Consider the following 16,290-nt stretch of genomic DNA (forward strand, 5'->3'; position numbering starts at 1 on the left):
CCTAATCGAAATTATATGATGTTTAAATATACACGCTCAGAAACACAAACGAATACACAGATGATAAACCCACACTATGCAAGGCCTGGTTAAATCAGTGGACATGCCTCCCATCTCAAGAATATTATAACATATAATATTACATGACTAGCAACAACGTCAATAATACGAATACGATAACAATTTCAAATAAAACAACAATACAATATATCAAATCGAACTGAATAAAGCTCTGATTACATAAATTCGAAAATCACATACAGTAGAATATAATAAAATATGAAATACAGTCATAAACGAATAACATTCTACTATACTGTTCAAAAGTTCCTCAGTCCATCAATCTACTCAGGTAGTCCGCCATCACATTGTTCCGTTCATCTGGTTGAGGTGACGTCTCCCGCTCAACATACAACTTTAACATATTTACATGATACGTCTTCACTTTGTCACCTACCCTCACTCGATAATCGTTTTCGCCCATTACCTGCTCCACCACATAAGGACCCTTCCACTGCATCAATAGCTTGTTGTTGTCAGTTGGCAGCAAAATTAACACCTTATCTCCTTCCTTAAGCACTCGCTTCTTCGTTTTACGATCATAGTAACACTTATATCGGTTCTTTGCCTTTTGTAATTCCTCTCGAGCAATCTCTAAAGTCTGTTCTAACCGATCTCTCAACTCAAACACATACTGGTAACTATTAACTATCTCAGGAGTATCGCTTTCTTAGGTCCATAACTCTTTAACGATCTTCATTGGGCCTCTAACCGTTCGACCATATAACAGCTCAAATGGGGAAAAACCAGTTGACTCCTGTGGTATCTCTCAATATGTGAAGAGTAAAGCACTAATATACCGATGCCATTGCCTTGGTTGTTCATGGCACAACCGCTTTAACATCTTCTTCAAAGTACCATTAAACTTTTCCACCAGTCCATTACAAATGGGGTGATAGGGCGTAGACGTCAGTCTCTTAATGCTGAGTAATCTTGATACTTCTTGCATGCATTCTGATACAAACTGAGTCCCCATGTCACTTAGTACTTCTTCTGGAATCCCCAATCGGCTATAAAAGTCAATCAACGCCTTGGCTACAGTCTCCGTATCTATATTTTTAAGTGGAACGGCCTCTGGATACCGTGTAGCATAGTCCACCATAGTTAAGATGTATCGATGACCCCCGTCACTGGCTGGTGTAATTGGTCCAACCAAATCTATAGCCACACGCTTGAATGGCATATCAATTAAAGGCATCTTACCTAATGGGGCCTTCACAACTGATCCCTTTGAAACAGTCTTCTGGCACACATCACACGACCTACAAAAACTGGTAACATCTTGATGTAACCCAGGCCAATAAAAGCTAGTCACAATCCGGTCTTCTGTCTTCTTTATCCCCATGTGTCCACCAAATATTGAATCATGGGCAATCTCCATAACACTAGTCCTCAACAGTTTCGGCACAACCACTTGACGTTCCGTCTTGCCTCCTGGAACTGAACGATCCCGATACACACGATATAGCAAGCCTCCATATACCTGGAACTCGGTTGTATGGTGCCCTCTCACTTCTGGTTCTCTCTTATTATAATATTTCTTCAACGATGTGTCTGCTTGCTGCATCTCGATTAATTTGTCTTTTGTTACATGTTACAGTCTTTACATCACACACTTTGAGCGGCTTCACCTTACCAGATTTCTTCGCTTGCGCTCTGGTTGTTACTGCTTCACTCACATTCCACACTGGATCCGGGTCATCTGGTGGTCTTACTCCGGGCACATTCCCAACAATTAACTCATAGATTGGGTCCTGCACACATAATGCTTCAACCGTGCCTCTCAAATATGGCGTATCAATTTCCACCATGGCGACTGGAACCCTTCTTACAGTACGATCAACCATCAATATATGACCCATTTTTTTTGTATAGTGGTCATCTGGTACCAAGCTCTTCTTGACTATAATGCCATTATACCCAGTGTCTCTCAACATGGTCACAACTGTGTCACCAACCTTCCCTTGACCCACAGGCAAAGTCCCGTCCTCCACAACGCCACTTCGTTCCATACATGCACCATTCACAACCTTTAACTGCTCCCCCGATGCTAACAACAAATGGTCTTTCTCAATCGTTTTAGGCACACCACTGTCAATTTGAACAGCACAGCTAGCACTGATATTAGACTCCTCTTTAACCACTGCAGCTGCACCAGTAGTAGTGCTGACACTCTTTCTTTCTTGACCCTTGTGTTGTCCACTACAGCAGAACTTAGTCACATGTCCTATGTCACCACAAAGAAGGCACTGTTTACCTTTGTCATGGTTGACATCAGTAACGCGGGATGGACATTGTGCTGCTCGATGACCAACACCCTGACATACAAAACACCGGATACTACTACCCTGTCCCACATCAGTATTTCTAATGGCAGTCTTATCATTACGCCTCACCTGGTCCTTCGTGGATAACTGTCGATCATGTGCCACTAGGTACTGCTTTGCTATTACTGCCAACTCATCTAAATCTTTGGGTACTCTTTCTTTAAGATAAACTGCAAGATCTCTTGTACAGGCACCAATAAACTGCTCCTTCACCATCAAGTCGGTAACACCATCATATGTTGCTGCAGTGCCTGACAACTCAACCCATTTAGCAAAATAATTCTTAAGCCGCACAATTAACTGGTCAGGACTCTCAGAACTTTCAGGTTTAATTTCACGGAATCGCTTCCTGTACCCATCCTCTGTGACATCCTAGAATATACTTCCAGTGCTCTACCAGTCAACAACGCACTCACTTTTGTGGCCCATCCATCTTTATGCCAACTCGCATTCGTTGCAAACCTCTCAAACCGCAATAAATAACTATCAAGTTCGTCCTTACCATCAACAAATGCAGGCAACTTTGGTGACTGTGCATCACTGACTACATTTCGTTGACCACCAAAATCAGCCTGTTGAAACCCCGGCATTGCTGCTTGCAGCTCTAATTTCCTCAACTCAAATTCTCTTTTCTTTTCTTCCGCTTCTAATCGTAACTTTCCCTTCTTTCCTCAATCTCCCTTTCCTTTTCTCGCTGTTGTGCTTCCGCTTCCAGCCGTAACTTTTCCTTTCTTTCCTCAATCTCCATTTTCCTCACCTCTGCTTCTATTTCCATTTTTGTCTTTCTCTCTTCCCTCGCCGCTTGCCTGTCAGCCCGCTGAGAACTCAGTTGCTCCAAAATAAATTTCCCTTTGTCTTCTCCAGTCATTCCCAGTTCATCCGCCCATTCCATCAACTCGACATATCTTTCATCTCGCTGGCCATGTTGTCTTCTATATGTCTTCACTGCTCCCGGACGAGCCCCCAGATGTCACACGCAACGTAATATTACCGTAATTGGTATAGTACAGGTGTGATGGTTCAAATACCAAAATGGCAACAGCAACTGAAAGACTTCCCTGACGGCGATGAGAAAATACGAACACGGAGCCAACAGATGAGGTTTCAACTGGTACTGGTATTATTATACTATGCAAACATCAAGTACAATAACGTGGTAAAACTCCACTACTCCAATAACTAGATACTTAACTCCAATACAATTCAACGAGATCTCCGATCTGAACTCAGTGCTGAACAACTCCCCTATATATACCCCCACTGTCTATAAATAGACCATTACATCAGCATACATAATGAGTCTGGAACTTACTACCAATTTCTAGAATGTTCCATTACCTTCTATTGCCTCCTACAGTGTTCTATTACCTATTCAACCATTTTCTAAAAAAAAATCTAGAATATTGCATCCAGACACAGTACGGTTCTAGACCATTCTCAGTGACACGGAAGTGGTAAATAAGCCGTATGCGACAGACATCAAACCATATAGCATAGAATTAACCCCATGTGTTTCGAAAACATTTAACACATCCTGCTCCATATCTGTATATTCCATTTTTAATTTTGTTGATAGTGGTATTAAGAGACCATACTGCTGTATAACTTTGATATGATGTTGTATCAATAAATATCGATATCTGATACCAGTCAATATGGTATACAGCAGAAACCACTAAACTGACTTTCCAGCTGTTGACTGCAACTGTCATGTCTGATAAATCGGTTACCTGTCACGCAACTGATCATTAGCAGTAATTGAACTTTTTAAACGAAACGTCGATGCACAAATATGAGCAAATCTTCTGTCACAAAAATATGTCCCGTAACCTGCAAACTCAACCAATCAGATAGTATAGCACATCTCCAGATAAAATCAACCAATCAAATAGTATAGCACATCTCCAGATAAAATCAACCAATCAGATAGTATAGCACATCTCCAGATAAACTCAACCAATCAGATAGTATAGCACATCTCCATGTAAAATCAACCAATCAGATAGTATAGCACATCTCCAGATAAAATCAACCAATCAGATAGTATAGCACATCTCCAGATAAAATCAACCAATCAGATAGTATAGCACATCTCCAGATAAAATCAACCAATCAGATAGTATAGCACATCTCCAGATAAAATCAATCTATCAGATATAGTATAGCACATCTCCAGATATCTTAATTATATTCTACACATTTTATATGTGTATGTAGAATTATATTCTACGCGTTGTATTTGACGTCAGAGATTTTGCATTTTGAACTAGTCTTTGTAAGAGCGCATTCACTACAGGCCTATTTCAAGCTGTCTTATTTGGGATAGTAAGACGTGACGTAATGGGGAGCGCGTCTTCTTACAGAGGTGAGATCGAATCTCTGTGTTTCATACGATCCCATATAAACATATGTCAAGAGATGTTGAAGATACATTTCTGATGAATTTTCATTCTAAAAACACTTTAAGAAGACATCATCTTGAAGATAGCCGAAACAACAACCTCTATATGATGGATATTAGCGCCCCCTAGCGTATTTTTTTAACAATTATTTTGTCTACGCCTCATGTCGACATTTTAAATTGTATTCAAGTTGAGTTCCGTATTCAAGGTAAAGGGTCGATCCATAATATAATAAGGTATTGTTACGTACAGGATAAGACTGGGAATTGTGTTTATTGATTATTAAATGGTATTCCAATTTCTATGAGTCATTGTTCTCTGGTGCCATCACACAGAGTCCTGATAAATTATTTCTTCTATACACCATTGTACTAGATCCCATTTCGTTACGAATTGCTTTAATATTTTCCACCCGAACGTAAATCGGCGGTAAAACGTGGATTGCGCGTTTTAGGAACGCAAAAACGCTGGTTTTCCCTATTGGCCAGAAAAAAGTGGGTTACAGGATCATATAAATACTATGATCCTCAGCTTTCCGAGTCAACACCGGAATACACGTATACATCAATGCACTCGAACTGACTATTATTTGAAGATGCGCGCTCTAGTATCTTACTGATTGGGTTTGCAGGTCATACTGGTCAAAGGACGTATTTTGGTGACGTAGAAGGCGTGGTTTGCTCCTATTTTTAGTGCTCTGGGCGACTCAATGGTTAAATAAAACAGTTCAGTGGCTTCGGCCGTAATAGTGACTCGTATAATCAACTCCAAATACTTGTCAAAGAGGTCCTCTGAGATTGTATTTGTAGTAAACCCAAAATCATGAGTTGAAATGAACAAGAAACACGATGATGCCAGGATCTGCTCACACTGATGTCACCTTTTGACTGTGCACCTTCAGACCCCCCCCTCTGCCCGATTTGGCAATGTAATATATTGTGTATGTCTATTGTTCATTGTGTATTGTTCTTTTGCTGATACTTTCGCTAAATCTCAGACAACTAATAAATTTATTAATTGTCTGATGCTAAATGGATGAAGATTAAAGTTTGTGATTGGGTATGAAGTTATTTCCCTACTTGATTATACACGTGTATTTGCTTTGCATCTACAGTGCGTGTTAAACTAATATTTGCTCATAACAGCTTTGTTTAGCGTAGCCACGAAGTTACATAGAATTTGTTCTCATGATTATTAACAATTTACCTCTACATTGAGCGCTGAGAACGAGTCCTACTACCAACCCCACGACAACAGCTCCAGTCACTACGCCAAGAAAGTAAGACAACCACCACCAACTTTGTTTACATATCCACAGTGGGTCTCCTTGAAATCCATAACCTTTACCGTAACCTCCATTGGGAATCTGAAATATATGTATATATGGTACAATATGATAAAATACACAAACAGTTTGTTTAATATTATTTGTAATTTATAATTAAATTCTATAACGTTTGTTACCAACCATTACCCAGCTGTTATTGTACGTACCTGGTTAGTGTTGTTCACTCCGTTCTTTTCTACGTCATCATTATGCTTATTAGAGTATCCGTTGTAGTTGTCATCTTTTTTACTTTTAGGTCCAGTTTGATCTTTGCTTTGGACATGTTGTCTCTGATTAATTCCCCCGTTTTCATATCTAGCTTTGACATCATTAGTATTTTCAGTTCGGGTGTGACCGACATCGCCATTTTCACTGCCAACGTCGACATTGCCTTCTACGTGTTTTCTTTTATAGTATTCCCTATTTTCTTGTATGGATTTGACACCCTGGGTATTTTCTGGTGGTTTGATCACATCATCGCAATTTTTACTGCGAACGTTGACACTGTTCACATCGCTCATTGCACTTGTACGACTACGTTGATCGACGCCAATGTCTTCCATATGAACCGTATTAGTAGTTCCAGTATCGTCTATCTGGTTCTTTGATGTTCTCTTGTACGAGTTAACCAATCTTGCTTTTCCCGCTCTACTCATTTTGTCTTTCCCAGTTTCCAGATACGCGTTAAGCACTGTTCGTTGAGATGGACTACGCGCCGTAATGGGGTGGAACGACACTGTTCTCAAGTCGTTGGTGACGATTGTTTTTATTTATCATGAAAATTTGTTCCCCGGTACCCGTCTTGAGAAGTGTTGTCAAGTATGCATGAAGTATGTGTTATTGTTTTCTAATCTGTAAACATTTAGAACTGTTTTCTGTGTGATTAAAGACCAGGGAGACCACTTTCTTTAGTAGTCAGTTCATACTTAGTACACGTCGATTATTTTGTTTCTGAAGTTAGATCTCCTCTGTGATAATTCATGTTTGTCATTTAATCTGAGCGGCCAAATTATATGAACTGCTCTAAACTGGCACTGACTGCTCATATCGCAAGCAGATACAATTTTACTTTTAACAGTGTCTTCGTTAAGCAAAAAGAACATGGATAGATAACGGGGAGTTGGAATTTCCACAAAGACACAACAATGACACATTTTGAAAGTGGCGTTGTATAAAAATGGTAGACGGTTTGACTTGAGAAGAAGGTCACAACACATGCAGGCCGCGTTGTGCAAATACAACGGTCTAAATAACATTGACCCACATTTTAAAGAGAATACTTTAACTGATGTACACGACAATGGCACGGCTACATGCTGACACTGACAATATTATATTTGAGTCTAAGTTTAAAATATGTCTACATCATGAATTGTTATGACAATAACAATAAGAATATCTATATTGCAAAAGTATAAATAAAATAAAAGTAAAATAATAAAAAGACAATAGAATAAATTCAGAAATTTATGAAGACATATGCACCTAATTATATGATAATTATTATTTTGTGATTTAAATTGAGGTAATTATATTTTGATAAGTCAATTCGTATTTCCTCGTCCCTCGTCCTCTAATCTGTTGATTATTGCCACTCTAGTTGGCAATTCTACGAATGAGAAATTAATTAGTTGAAATATTCTGCTATTATAAATTAAATAAATTCAATGTATACCTATGTGAAACTATGCGGCTGTGTTATCGAATCAATGAGAATTTGTACGTATGAATTTGTACGTATGAATTCGTGTGTTTTCTATATATTATAAAAGAAATGCATGTTGTTTAAAGATTTCTTTCTAACTGTAACAATACAATAAGAACACACTGGCAGTAATGTCGTATTACTCAGATGTAAATATCCATATAAAGCAGTCGGTTTGTTTTTTTAATACATGGAACAGAAATTCCATTTTCTTCTTTATGGTTTTCAAACTAGGTTACTATTTTTTTTCCAAAAATAACATTTTAAAAATGCCATCACATGGCGACTTGCTATCAATTCCATGTAACACACACCGTGACGGATACACACCCACACGCACACACACACACAAATGAAGTACGCACTGTTATTGTGTGTAAGTTTATCTGATGGATATATCGATCAGACACTTACAGTCAGTCGTGTAATTATAAATATTTAATAAATAATTATTTCATATAAAATATATTGCTATGACACGGCGTGAACCAGTGAAATACAAAGAAAGCGGGCAGCATAATTTCAGCAGTCATTCATTTTTAAAAAGAGCTGTCGTCTATTTCGGTCCACATATCTGAATAATATTATGGAATCTACTAGACCATGAAGCATATAATATTCTTTTGGTACAACGAGATGACCTCTAGGATATAGCTTAGAACCACCGTCATAACTCGTACTCCTTGTCCTGTGTCAGAGTCTGAAATCATTACCGTCATAACTCGTACTCCTTGTCCTGTGTCAGCGTCTGAAATCATTACCGTCATAACTCGTACTCCTTGTCCTGTGTCAGCGTCTGAAATCATTGCCGTCATAACTCGTACTCCTTGTCCTGTGTCAGAGTCTGAAATCATTACCGTCATAACTCGTACTCCTTGTCCTGTGTCAGAGTCTGAAATCATTACCGTCATAACTCGTACTCCTTGTCCTGTGTCAGAGTCTGAAATCATTACCGTCATAACTCGCACTCCTTGTCCTGTGTCAGAGTCTGAAATCATTACCGTCATAACTCGTACTCCTTGTCCTGTGTCAGCGTCTGAAATCACTGAAAGTAATAACGACTATTTCATTTATTCATTTGTTTGATTTTTTTACTTATTTGAGAATGTGTGTGAGTGGGTAATGGTTGTGTGGATACCTCACAACCATATCATACGAACAATATTTATCTCTGTGATTTCCATCGACTGGTAGTCTTAATATGGGTGATGTAGGTCAGTCAGTACAGGGACATGCAACCACAACTATAATGATGATGTCGGAAAAGATATTAATTAATTATATATTTATTCATACCATAGTCGCTGGGATCCGACAGGATCGTTGCTTGCAGTAGTTGGTTTGAATACCGTAGTAAAATACAGAGCAAGTTTATAGTCAAAATAAAAAAATATTTCTATGATTTGGAGATGTGCTTCTAATGTAGTAATGATACGGTGTTCCTTTTTGTAATTCCTACCTCAAATACTCTTAGCAAATGGGAGTTGTTTCTAAGATATATTTGGTGATAATTTAAACAGCCTGTATACAACTTCGTACATTTTTGAAACTCTTGTTGAAAAGTACTATTTAAGTAAGTACTTTCGTTACAAAGAATGATTACCGTAGGCACACGTGTACTAGTGAAATGACCAATGAGTGAACATTTGTTCCCGGTAATTTAGTTATACAGGCAATCATACTTTGTATATGTATGTTGTATATAATATTATATTATTACTATACTAAGTATATACAATAACAAAAAACATAATAACCGAGGAGCACAAATTCTAGCTGCTAATGTATATAACGCAATGTTACAATGTTAACGAACGCTAATAGGTTTTGCTGGTAGTTGTTCCTGATTGTTCCTTTCTGTTCCACCAGAACCAAAGTGAGGTGCTGGTACCTGGTTCTGTCTGGCCTAATTCAATTCTTTATCTTCATGACGTTTATCGCCAGAACCAGTAATAGTATGGTTAGCTAATTGCTTTATTTGTATTCATGCTACCTTGGTCTACGCCCGTATTTCCATATGGATCGTACTTACGAACTCGTTGTCTTGCACCTGGTTTGTCTTTTAATTGCATATACGTAAGGTGATTGACTTCGCTTTCCTTGTCCACGCTATATGTGTGTTATAAACGACTTCAATCAGTGTATTGCTCTTGTCGGGTAAAGTGTATAATCTATTCAGATAGTTGCCCATAGCAACGATTGTTTATATGTACCGGCACACATTGGCTGCCTGGTAACTGTCGTGTCAAATGCCGTTGAGCATGTCCGTAAATTTCGTGATAACAGTGATCGGTAACGTTAACCTTCATCATTATACATCATACCATTAGACAGCGATTAACAATTTAATTTGTTGTAATGGAAAGATGGCTGTTTGGGGGATCATTGTGCCATATGGAATAAAGTAGTTCTGGTGACGGAGAACTACTTTTATCAGCTTCGGTTTTCAACCTGAAATAGTTGGATACCATTAAGGGTGATGATCAGGTTTCTATGGTTTCTACAAGATGTTCAGAAAACCCCCATAAAAATATATGGTCAATGAACTACTTCAGTCTCGTAAAAAATGACCCAAATATCCGTACATGAAATAGCAAGTTGCTAGCAATCATTTATCAAAATTTCGTGGTAATAAATATGTAGTTATAAGCTGGAAATTATGAGTACTATTATATTTTTATGAAATAATGCTTAACATGGATTCTTATGAAAATTTTTCCAAAGTGGACACAATAAAGAAACTTTAATGGTGATTTTTGTCCATAGCAATAATTATGACACTTTTGAAACACATATTTTGATACATTTTTCACCCCTGAAAAATAAGCAGGACGCAAAAAATGTATGCAACCTAGCATTCAGTCATGTGCAGTGTTCAATTGAGACTGGAAGAAGACATCTCCGTCAGTGTTCAAGTAACTGAAAGAAGATTAGCAAAGTGGTTATTCTGATAATCCCTCCTTCATTGTGCTTGTTTTGAGAGTAGAATTGACCAAGCAAGTTTATACAAAACATTTCTATACAGATTGGTGACACGCGTACTGTGTGTTAAATCACAGTTCCTCTATGGTTAAATGCAACCTCAAGTATATGTATATATAACGCAGCGATCTCGAAGGTGTCGCCACGACTGGTATGCGACGTAGCAATATAGTCTCACATTATTTACCATACACGCACTGTTATAAGTTGGTCTACTTCTGTGTTGACAAGTGCGAGGGTTTCAAGTGTAGTATACGAATTTACGATTAGTGACATGGTTGCCGGGCTGCGATCGTACATGTATATTCAAAGTCCATGTGTTATCTCCATGTGTTACCTTGTTGTAGCGTACGGTGACGCCGCTGTGCACCCATTTGTACAGTGACGCCGCTGTGCGCCGATTTTTACGGTGAAGCCGCTGTGCGCCGATTTGTACGGTGACGCCACTGTGTCCCGATTTGTACGGTGACGCCGCTGGGCCCCGATTTGTACAGTGACGCCGCTATGCGGCGATTTGCACGGTGACGCCGCTGTGTCCCGATTTGTAGGTGATGCTGTGCCCCGATTTGTACGGTGACGCCGCTGTGCCCCGATTTGTACGGTGACGCTGTGTCCCGATTTGTATGGTGACGCCGATTTTGACGGTAACGCCGCTGTGCGCCGATTTGTACGGTGACGCCGCTGTGCCCCGATTTAATACGTGCATGTGGAAAGTTAATAATATGTATATTGGAACTTAGTGTTGATAATTATAAATATACATAAATGCAAAAAAAGTTGTTGTTTGTGGAAACTACATTAATTCATCAGGCATTATATTATTATCGATCTAGCGACACCACATATAATAAGGTAAATTGCGTCACAATAGTCCAATAAAGAAGCCGGACCATCTAACATGTGTTAATCTCACAACCACTGACGGAATACTTGGTGTAATTTTAAATCCATCGACGTAATTGGTGTTAATTTCACATTCATCGACGGAATCAGCGTAACTGGTAATGATTTTACAACAATATATATAATATACAATACATGTAAGACTGATATGCGATTGTACATTTCAAATGTATATTAAATTGAACTACCCATAATTCATCACACCTATCGACCCTGTTCAATCCCCTTCCTGACTCGACATATAACTGATACACTCTTGTTGTGTTCCGTGTATTGGACTGCTATATGAACACAATCGGTTCGTATATTCACGTTGTCTGCGTAATCGTTTGTCGGTGTTAGTTTATGATTTATATGTATGTTATTAGCGCCTTTATATTTTTTTGAGTTCCCGCTACCTCGGCAACAATATGCTTCATATTTATAGGGATCACGTGACGATATTTTCAGGTTACATTGATGGTTGAAAACATCATTGGGCAAAAAATTTCGTCTCGGTCAACGTAACGAGCGTTACCACACACCGCCATCGTTTAGTAAATTATATTGATGATAGTCCTAAATGTCGAACATGTGTGTATAGCTAATATTATACATTCAAACTGGCCAGTATCTTTATGCTGAAAATATATTCATGTCATTATATCATTGATTCATACCGGTTGTTATAGTTACATGTATACATTGCATATATAAATATATTCAGTAACTGTGCTTCATCGATCCAATCAACGAAATTTATTGCGCGGCCGCAAACATGACTATCGTCAGGTGATCAAGCTGGTACAAGTTACTCAGCGTTTATACAATCTAAATTAAGAATTTAATAAAACTGGATTGATCTGGATCGCAATATAAACATGGCCCAATTGTACTACTTACTCTCTTTGAATTCTAGTTATGTTCCAGTAAAGCATTAGTGATGCGCATATTCGATGAAGAAATACAGCTCCATTTCATTTCATTTCAGTGTAGTGGCCACCATGGCTCAATACAATGTAAACTGTGATATGGGACGGGAACTGGTGGAACGAGAACACCCGCAGCTTGTACAAACGGTCGACATACCGGTAGTTATGAGCGACACTTACCAGTATAGTGAGAAACTTGTACATGATGCATGTGTAGCACTGCATGGCATAATTGCTCAAGACATTAAACGTGGAAAAGAAGAGCTTCTAAAAGATGCTAAATTCATCCAGGGTCGTTTGTACGAAATAGTCACCTATTTAATGGACCAACAAACAAACGTTTCGTCGAACAAGGTCATTCTGGAGTATGAACACCCATCATTGCGATATTTGATAGGAGAGACAAACGTGTGTCCTAAAATAGATTTACTGGTTTCTAAGACGAAACCACGAGAAATGCCCATCACATCTATTATGCTTAGAAAATCGAGCAGAGGGTACGAGCCTGATAAAAGATCGATGCGCTTAGACATGACAAGGTTAGCATACCTCATCCTCGAACGAAGATGTAAGTGGAGCTTCTACATTTGGATCGGCACTGCTGAAAAATTGCACTGGATGGATATGTCAAAGCACGTGCCGTTGGAAATGAAAAACCGAGAAGTAGTACTTAGCAGAGATGCTCGCCTTCTGCCTCGTGCCAAACCAATACCGGGATCGTTCACGAAGAGTATGTTAGTAAATCGGTACAGTACAGAATTTTGCTTGAGGGTGTACAGGATAGAGCCTGAAATGACGCCCTTCGATGACGATGACGACGATATGGACAGATTGAAACAGTTCTACAGCGGATATAAAATAAAAGCTCCCGGTTGTGGGACGTTGGATGTTTCTGATCAACTCAAAGACATCAGAAAACAGTTACTTAAAGTTAGAGATTATATCGAGGTAATAAATAAATAACGTCACCTAGAGTACATAAGTTTCCGCTTTCTCCAGTTTTGTATCTCAGATAATATTGTCTCATCCTTGTAAATCATATTATATTTTTCAGGCCGGATTAATTGACCATGCAAAGGCCATGTTGTTGTTATCAAAGGTGTTGTTCGTTGACATGGTAACCGTGAAAAAACTCAGTTCCAAGGAAATTGACGAATCAGACTATTTAAAAGAGCATCTATCGTATCTACGAGAAATGATTGATAACACAATCTGGGCAGATGAACAAGAAGAATCAAATGAACTTTAAGATAAATAGTTTTTATGAAGCAAAGATTCGAAGATCAGTCTTTCGCTATTACAGACCAAAATATATGCTTATAGTGTTGTAATGTGTGTTAATGGATTGATTGTTAACAGTGACTTCAAATACCAGAAGATGGTTTTATCCGACTTAAAATCTGCCAACCCAAATCATCTATGAATATACGCCTTTATACTGTGCTTCAAGGAAATAAATTGAAATATCGTAGAAATATTGTCATACTTTAAAAAAAAATATCAACATGCCTATTTATAAGTGTCTAAATTTATATTGCCTCGTTAAGGTATTTTTGCTAGGAAAATTGTGATGGTGATAACCGGACCAATAATGGATAAACCTATCGAAATCTATACATTCTTCATTTAACCTGAAATTTTCGAAGAACACTTTTTTTTTTGTCCAGACTGAGTTTTGGGGTCAATGACTTTCTACAATATACAGATGTGACAGATTTTATGTAACAATTTATAAACATCGTTTCTTACAATAAAAAACATGTTCTTGATGACCGAGAAATTTGAGATTTCCGATCCCCCAAATCGATCATCAAACCAATGAGTTATTGTAAGGCTGCACATTTTTTGTTTTGTATTGACAGATACATTATTAAATGTGTTCTGTAGTTGTTGATATTTCTAGTCTCAATAACACGCATACCAACAAGCGTATCGGTCCGAACGAAGTAGTCTGGTACAACTTGGGCGCCCCACTGGCAGTTGGCTCCAGTTGCACGGAACGCCCTCTGGTGGCAGTATATACTCGACACATGGGTTCTTTTCGCGTATAGTCTTATTTCTCTATTCTCAATGTGACTATGAATTACGCTGCTTTCCCATCCGTTTAGCGGAATACATGCTCAACACAATATGTATGTATGTATAGGCCGTATACATGGAAATAAGACACGGTGCAATTAACAAAAAAGAGAGTCTTTCTAAATTCTGTGCGTTTCTGTAGGTCACAGATTTCCGAGGACTTGTGTCAGAGATAAGGCGTGAGTGTTCTGTAAAATCAAAAGTATCCCCTTTCATGCATATTTTAAAAATCGACTATCGAGAGGGCAAATCACCAGGCAAAATCTGATTCCCAAAAATCGAAACACGCTTGGTCGTCCTATAAAGTTTACAACAAATCTATTATGTTGACGACATTCAAGATTGAAAGACCAAAGTGAAACCGGCAACCGTTTGTGCGGGACTATTCTTTGTGGTTCTTGTGATGATTACTTCGAATTGCTGTTTTTTCAATATTATCCATATAATTTACATATATAATCTCATGTATTGTATAGTAATACCAGCAGCAGAAAAAAATGTCGGGATAATATGTTCTCATGATCGAGGTTTTTTTTTGTTTTGCGAAAATAGTATTACAAAATTTATTGTTCTAACTAAAAAATTGAAGATTCATTCGTGTCCGTTCGTTTGCACATTGAATACTCTCCCGGCGCTAGTCGTGTGTACTCAGCGTGTTCCACGGGTTACGCGTGTCATGAGTTCGAACTTGACAGAACGAAAGAACGAATTTCTGCCCGCGTTCATACTGTGACGCAAACAAAGCTTTGGCGAATAACAAAGAAAGGTAGTTCTATCAAATGCATACATGGACATGCCGAGCTAGTCAAACGACATGAATTTTCATCGACAATTTGTTGTGAGGTTTTGCAGTTTCCTTGTAGTAATTGGTAAGTTAAATAATGACTGAAACCCGCGTGACGTTGAGACTTGACACACTTAACCCAACTTATGAAATGTCCGGAACGGGCATCCCGTTCCTTTGTCCCGGCTCTTTCACATGGTAGCTCTCAATGTGCGCGACGCTTGTATTTATATCACTTCGTTCTATTTCCACCATCTGTATAAATAAAATAATGTTTTGTTTCAGAATTGTCAACAGTTACGGCACACCAATCAAATGAATTTGACACTGCAGCATGGCCGCACCGGTGGGACCATATCCGACACAGTTTGGCGGCAAAACATAGTCCTTCGCTGATGGAGCATGGTTCATTGACAGCCGAGGAAACGCCGACATCATCGCGATACTCATTGGAATGGTGTTTTAGTTGTTCAGAAGAAACAGACAATGAACGATGTAACACAGTAAGCTCACATCCTCGTCCTATTTATTAATTAATTAATTAATTAATTAATTAATTTATTTATTTATTTATTTATTTATTTATTTATTTATTTATTTATTTATTTATTTATTTATTTATTTATTTATTTATTTATTATTTATTTATTTGTTTGTTTATTTACGTCAAATTCAGGGAGTCGACGGGGTGAGTAGCGTACTCTGTGAAGCCATGGACGACCCTGTATGCTACACTGATATACGATATAACAGACGTGGCGGTGGATATAGAATCGAAAACAAGGGATGCATAGAACGGGTATGGAATAA

The 16,290-nt window shown here is 38.3% G+C and overlaps 1 protein-coding gene across 1 annotated transcript; it reads left to right on the top strand.

The window, feature by feature from the left end:
• The first annotated feature begins 12,689 nt into the window (after positions 1-12,689).
• Positions 12,690-13,866, top strand: LOC144360115 (uncharacterized). Its single transcript, XM_078013003.1, has 2 exons — positions 12,690-13,565; positions 13,672-13,866. Exons 1-2 carry the CDS (start codon positions 12,690-12,692, stop codon positions 13,864-13,866), a joined length of 1,071 nt encoding a protein of 356 aa, XP_077869129.1.
• Positions 13,867-16,290: the final 2,424 nt, after the last annotated feature.

This window comes from Saccoglossus kowalevskii, chromosome 2 (assembly GCF_978046115.1).
Source record: "Saccoglossus kowalevskii chromosome 2, keSacKowa6.1, whole genome shotgun sequence".
NCBI lineage: Eukaryota > Metazoa > Hemichordata > Enteropneusta > Harrimaniidae > Saccoglossus > Saccoglossus kowalevskii.

Coding starts and splice junctions, on each gene's coding strand:
- LOC144360115 (XM_078013003.1), top strand. CDS start 12,690: ATGGCTCAATACAATGTAAACTGTGATATGGGACGGGAACTGGTGGAA. Junction 13,566..13,671: donor AAGTTAGAGATTATATCGAG/GTAATAAATAAA, acceptor TATATTTTTCAG/GCCGGATTAATTGACCATGC.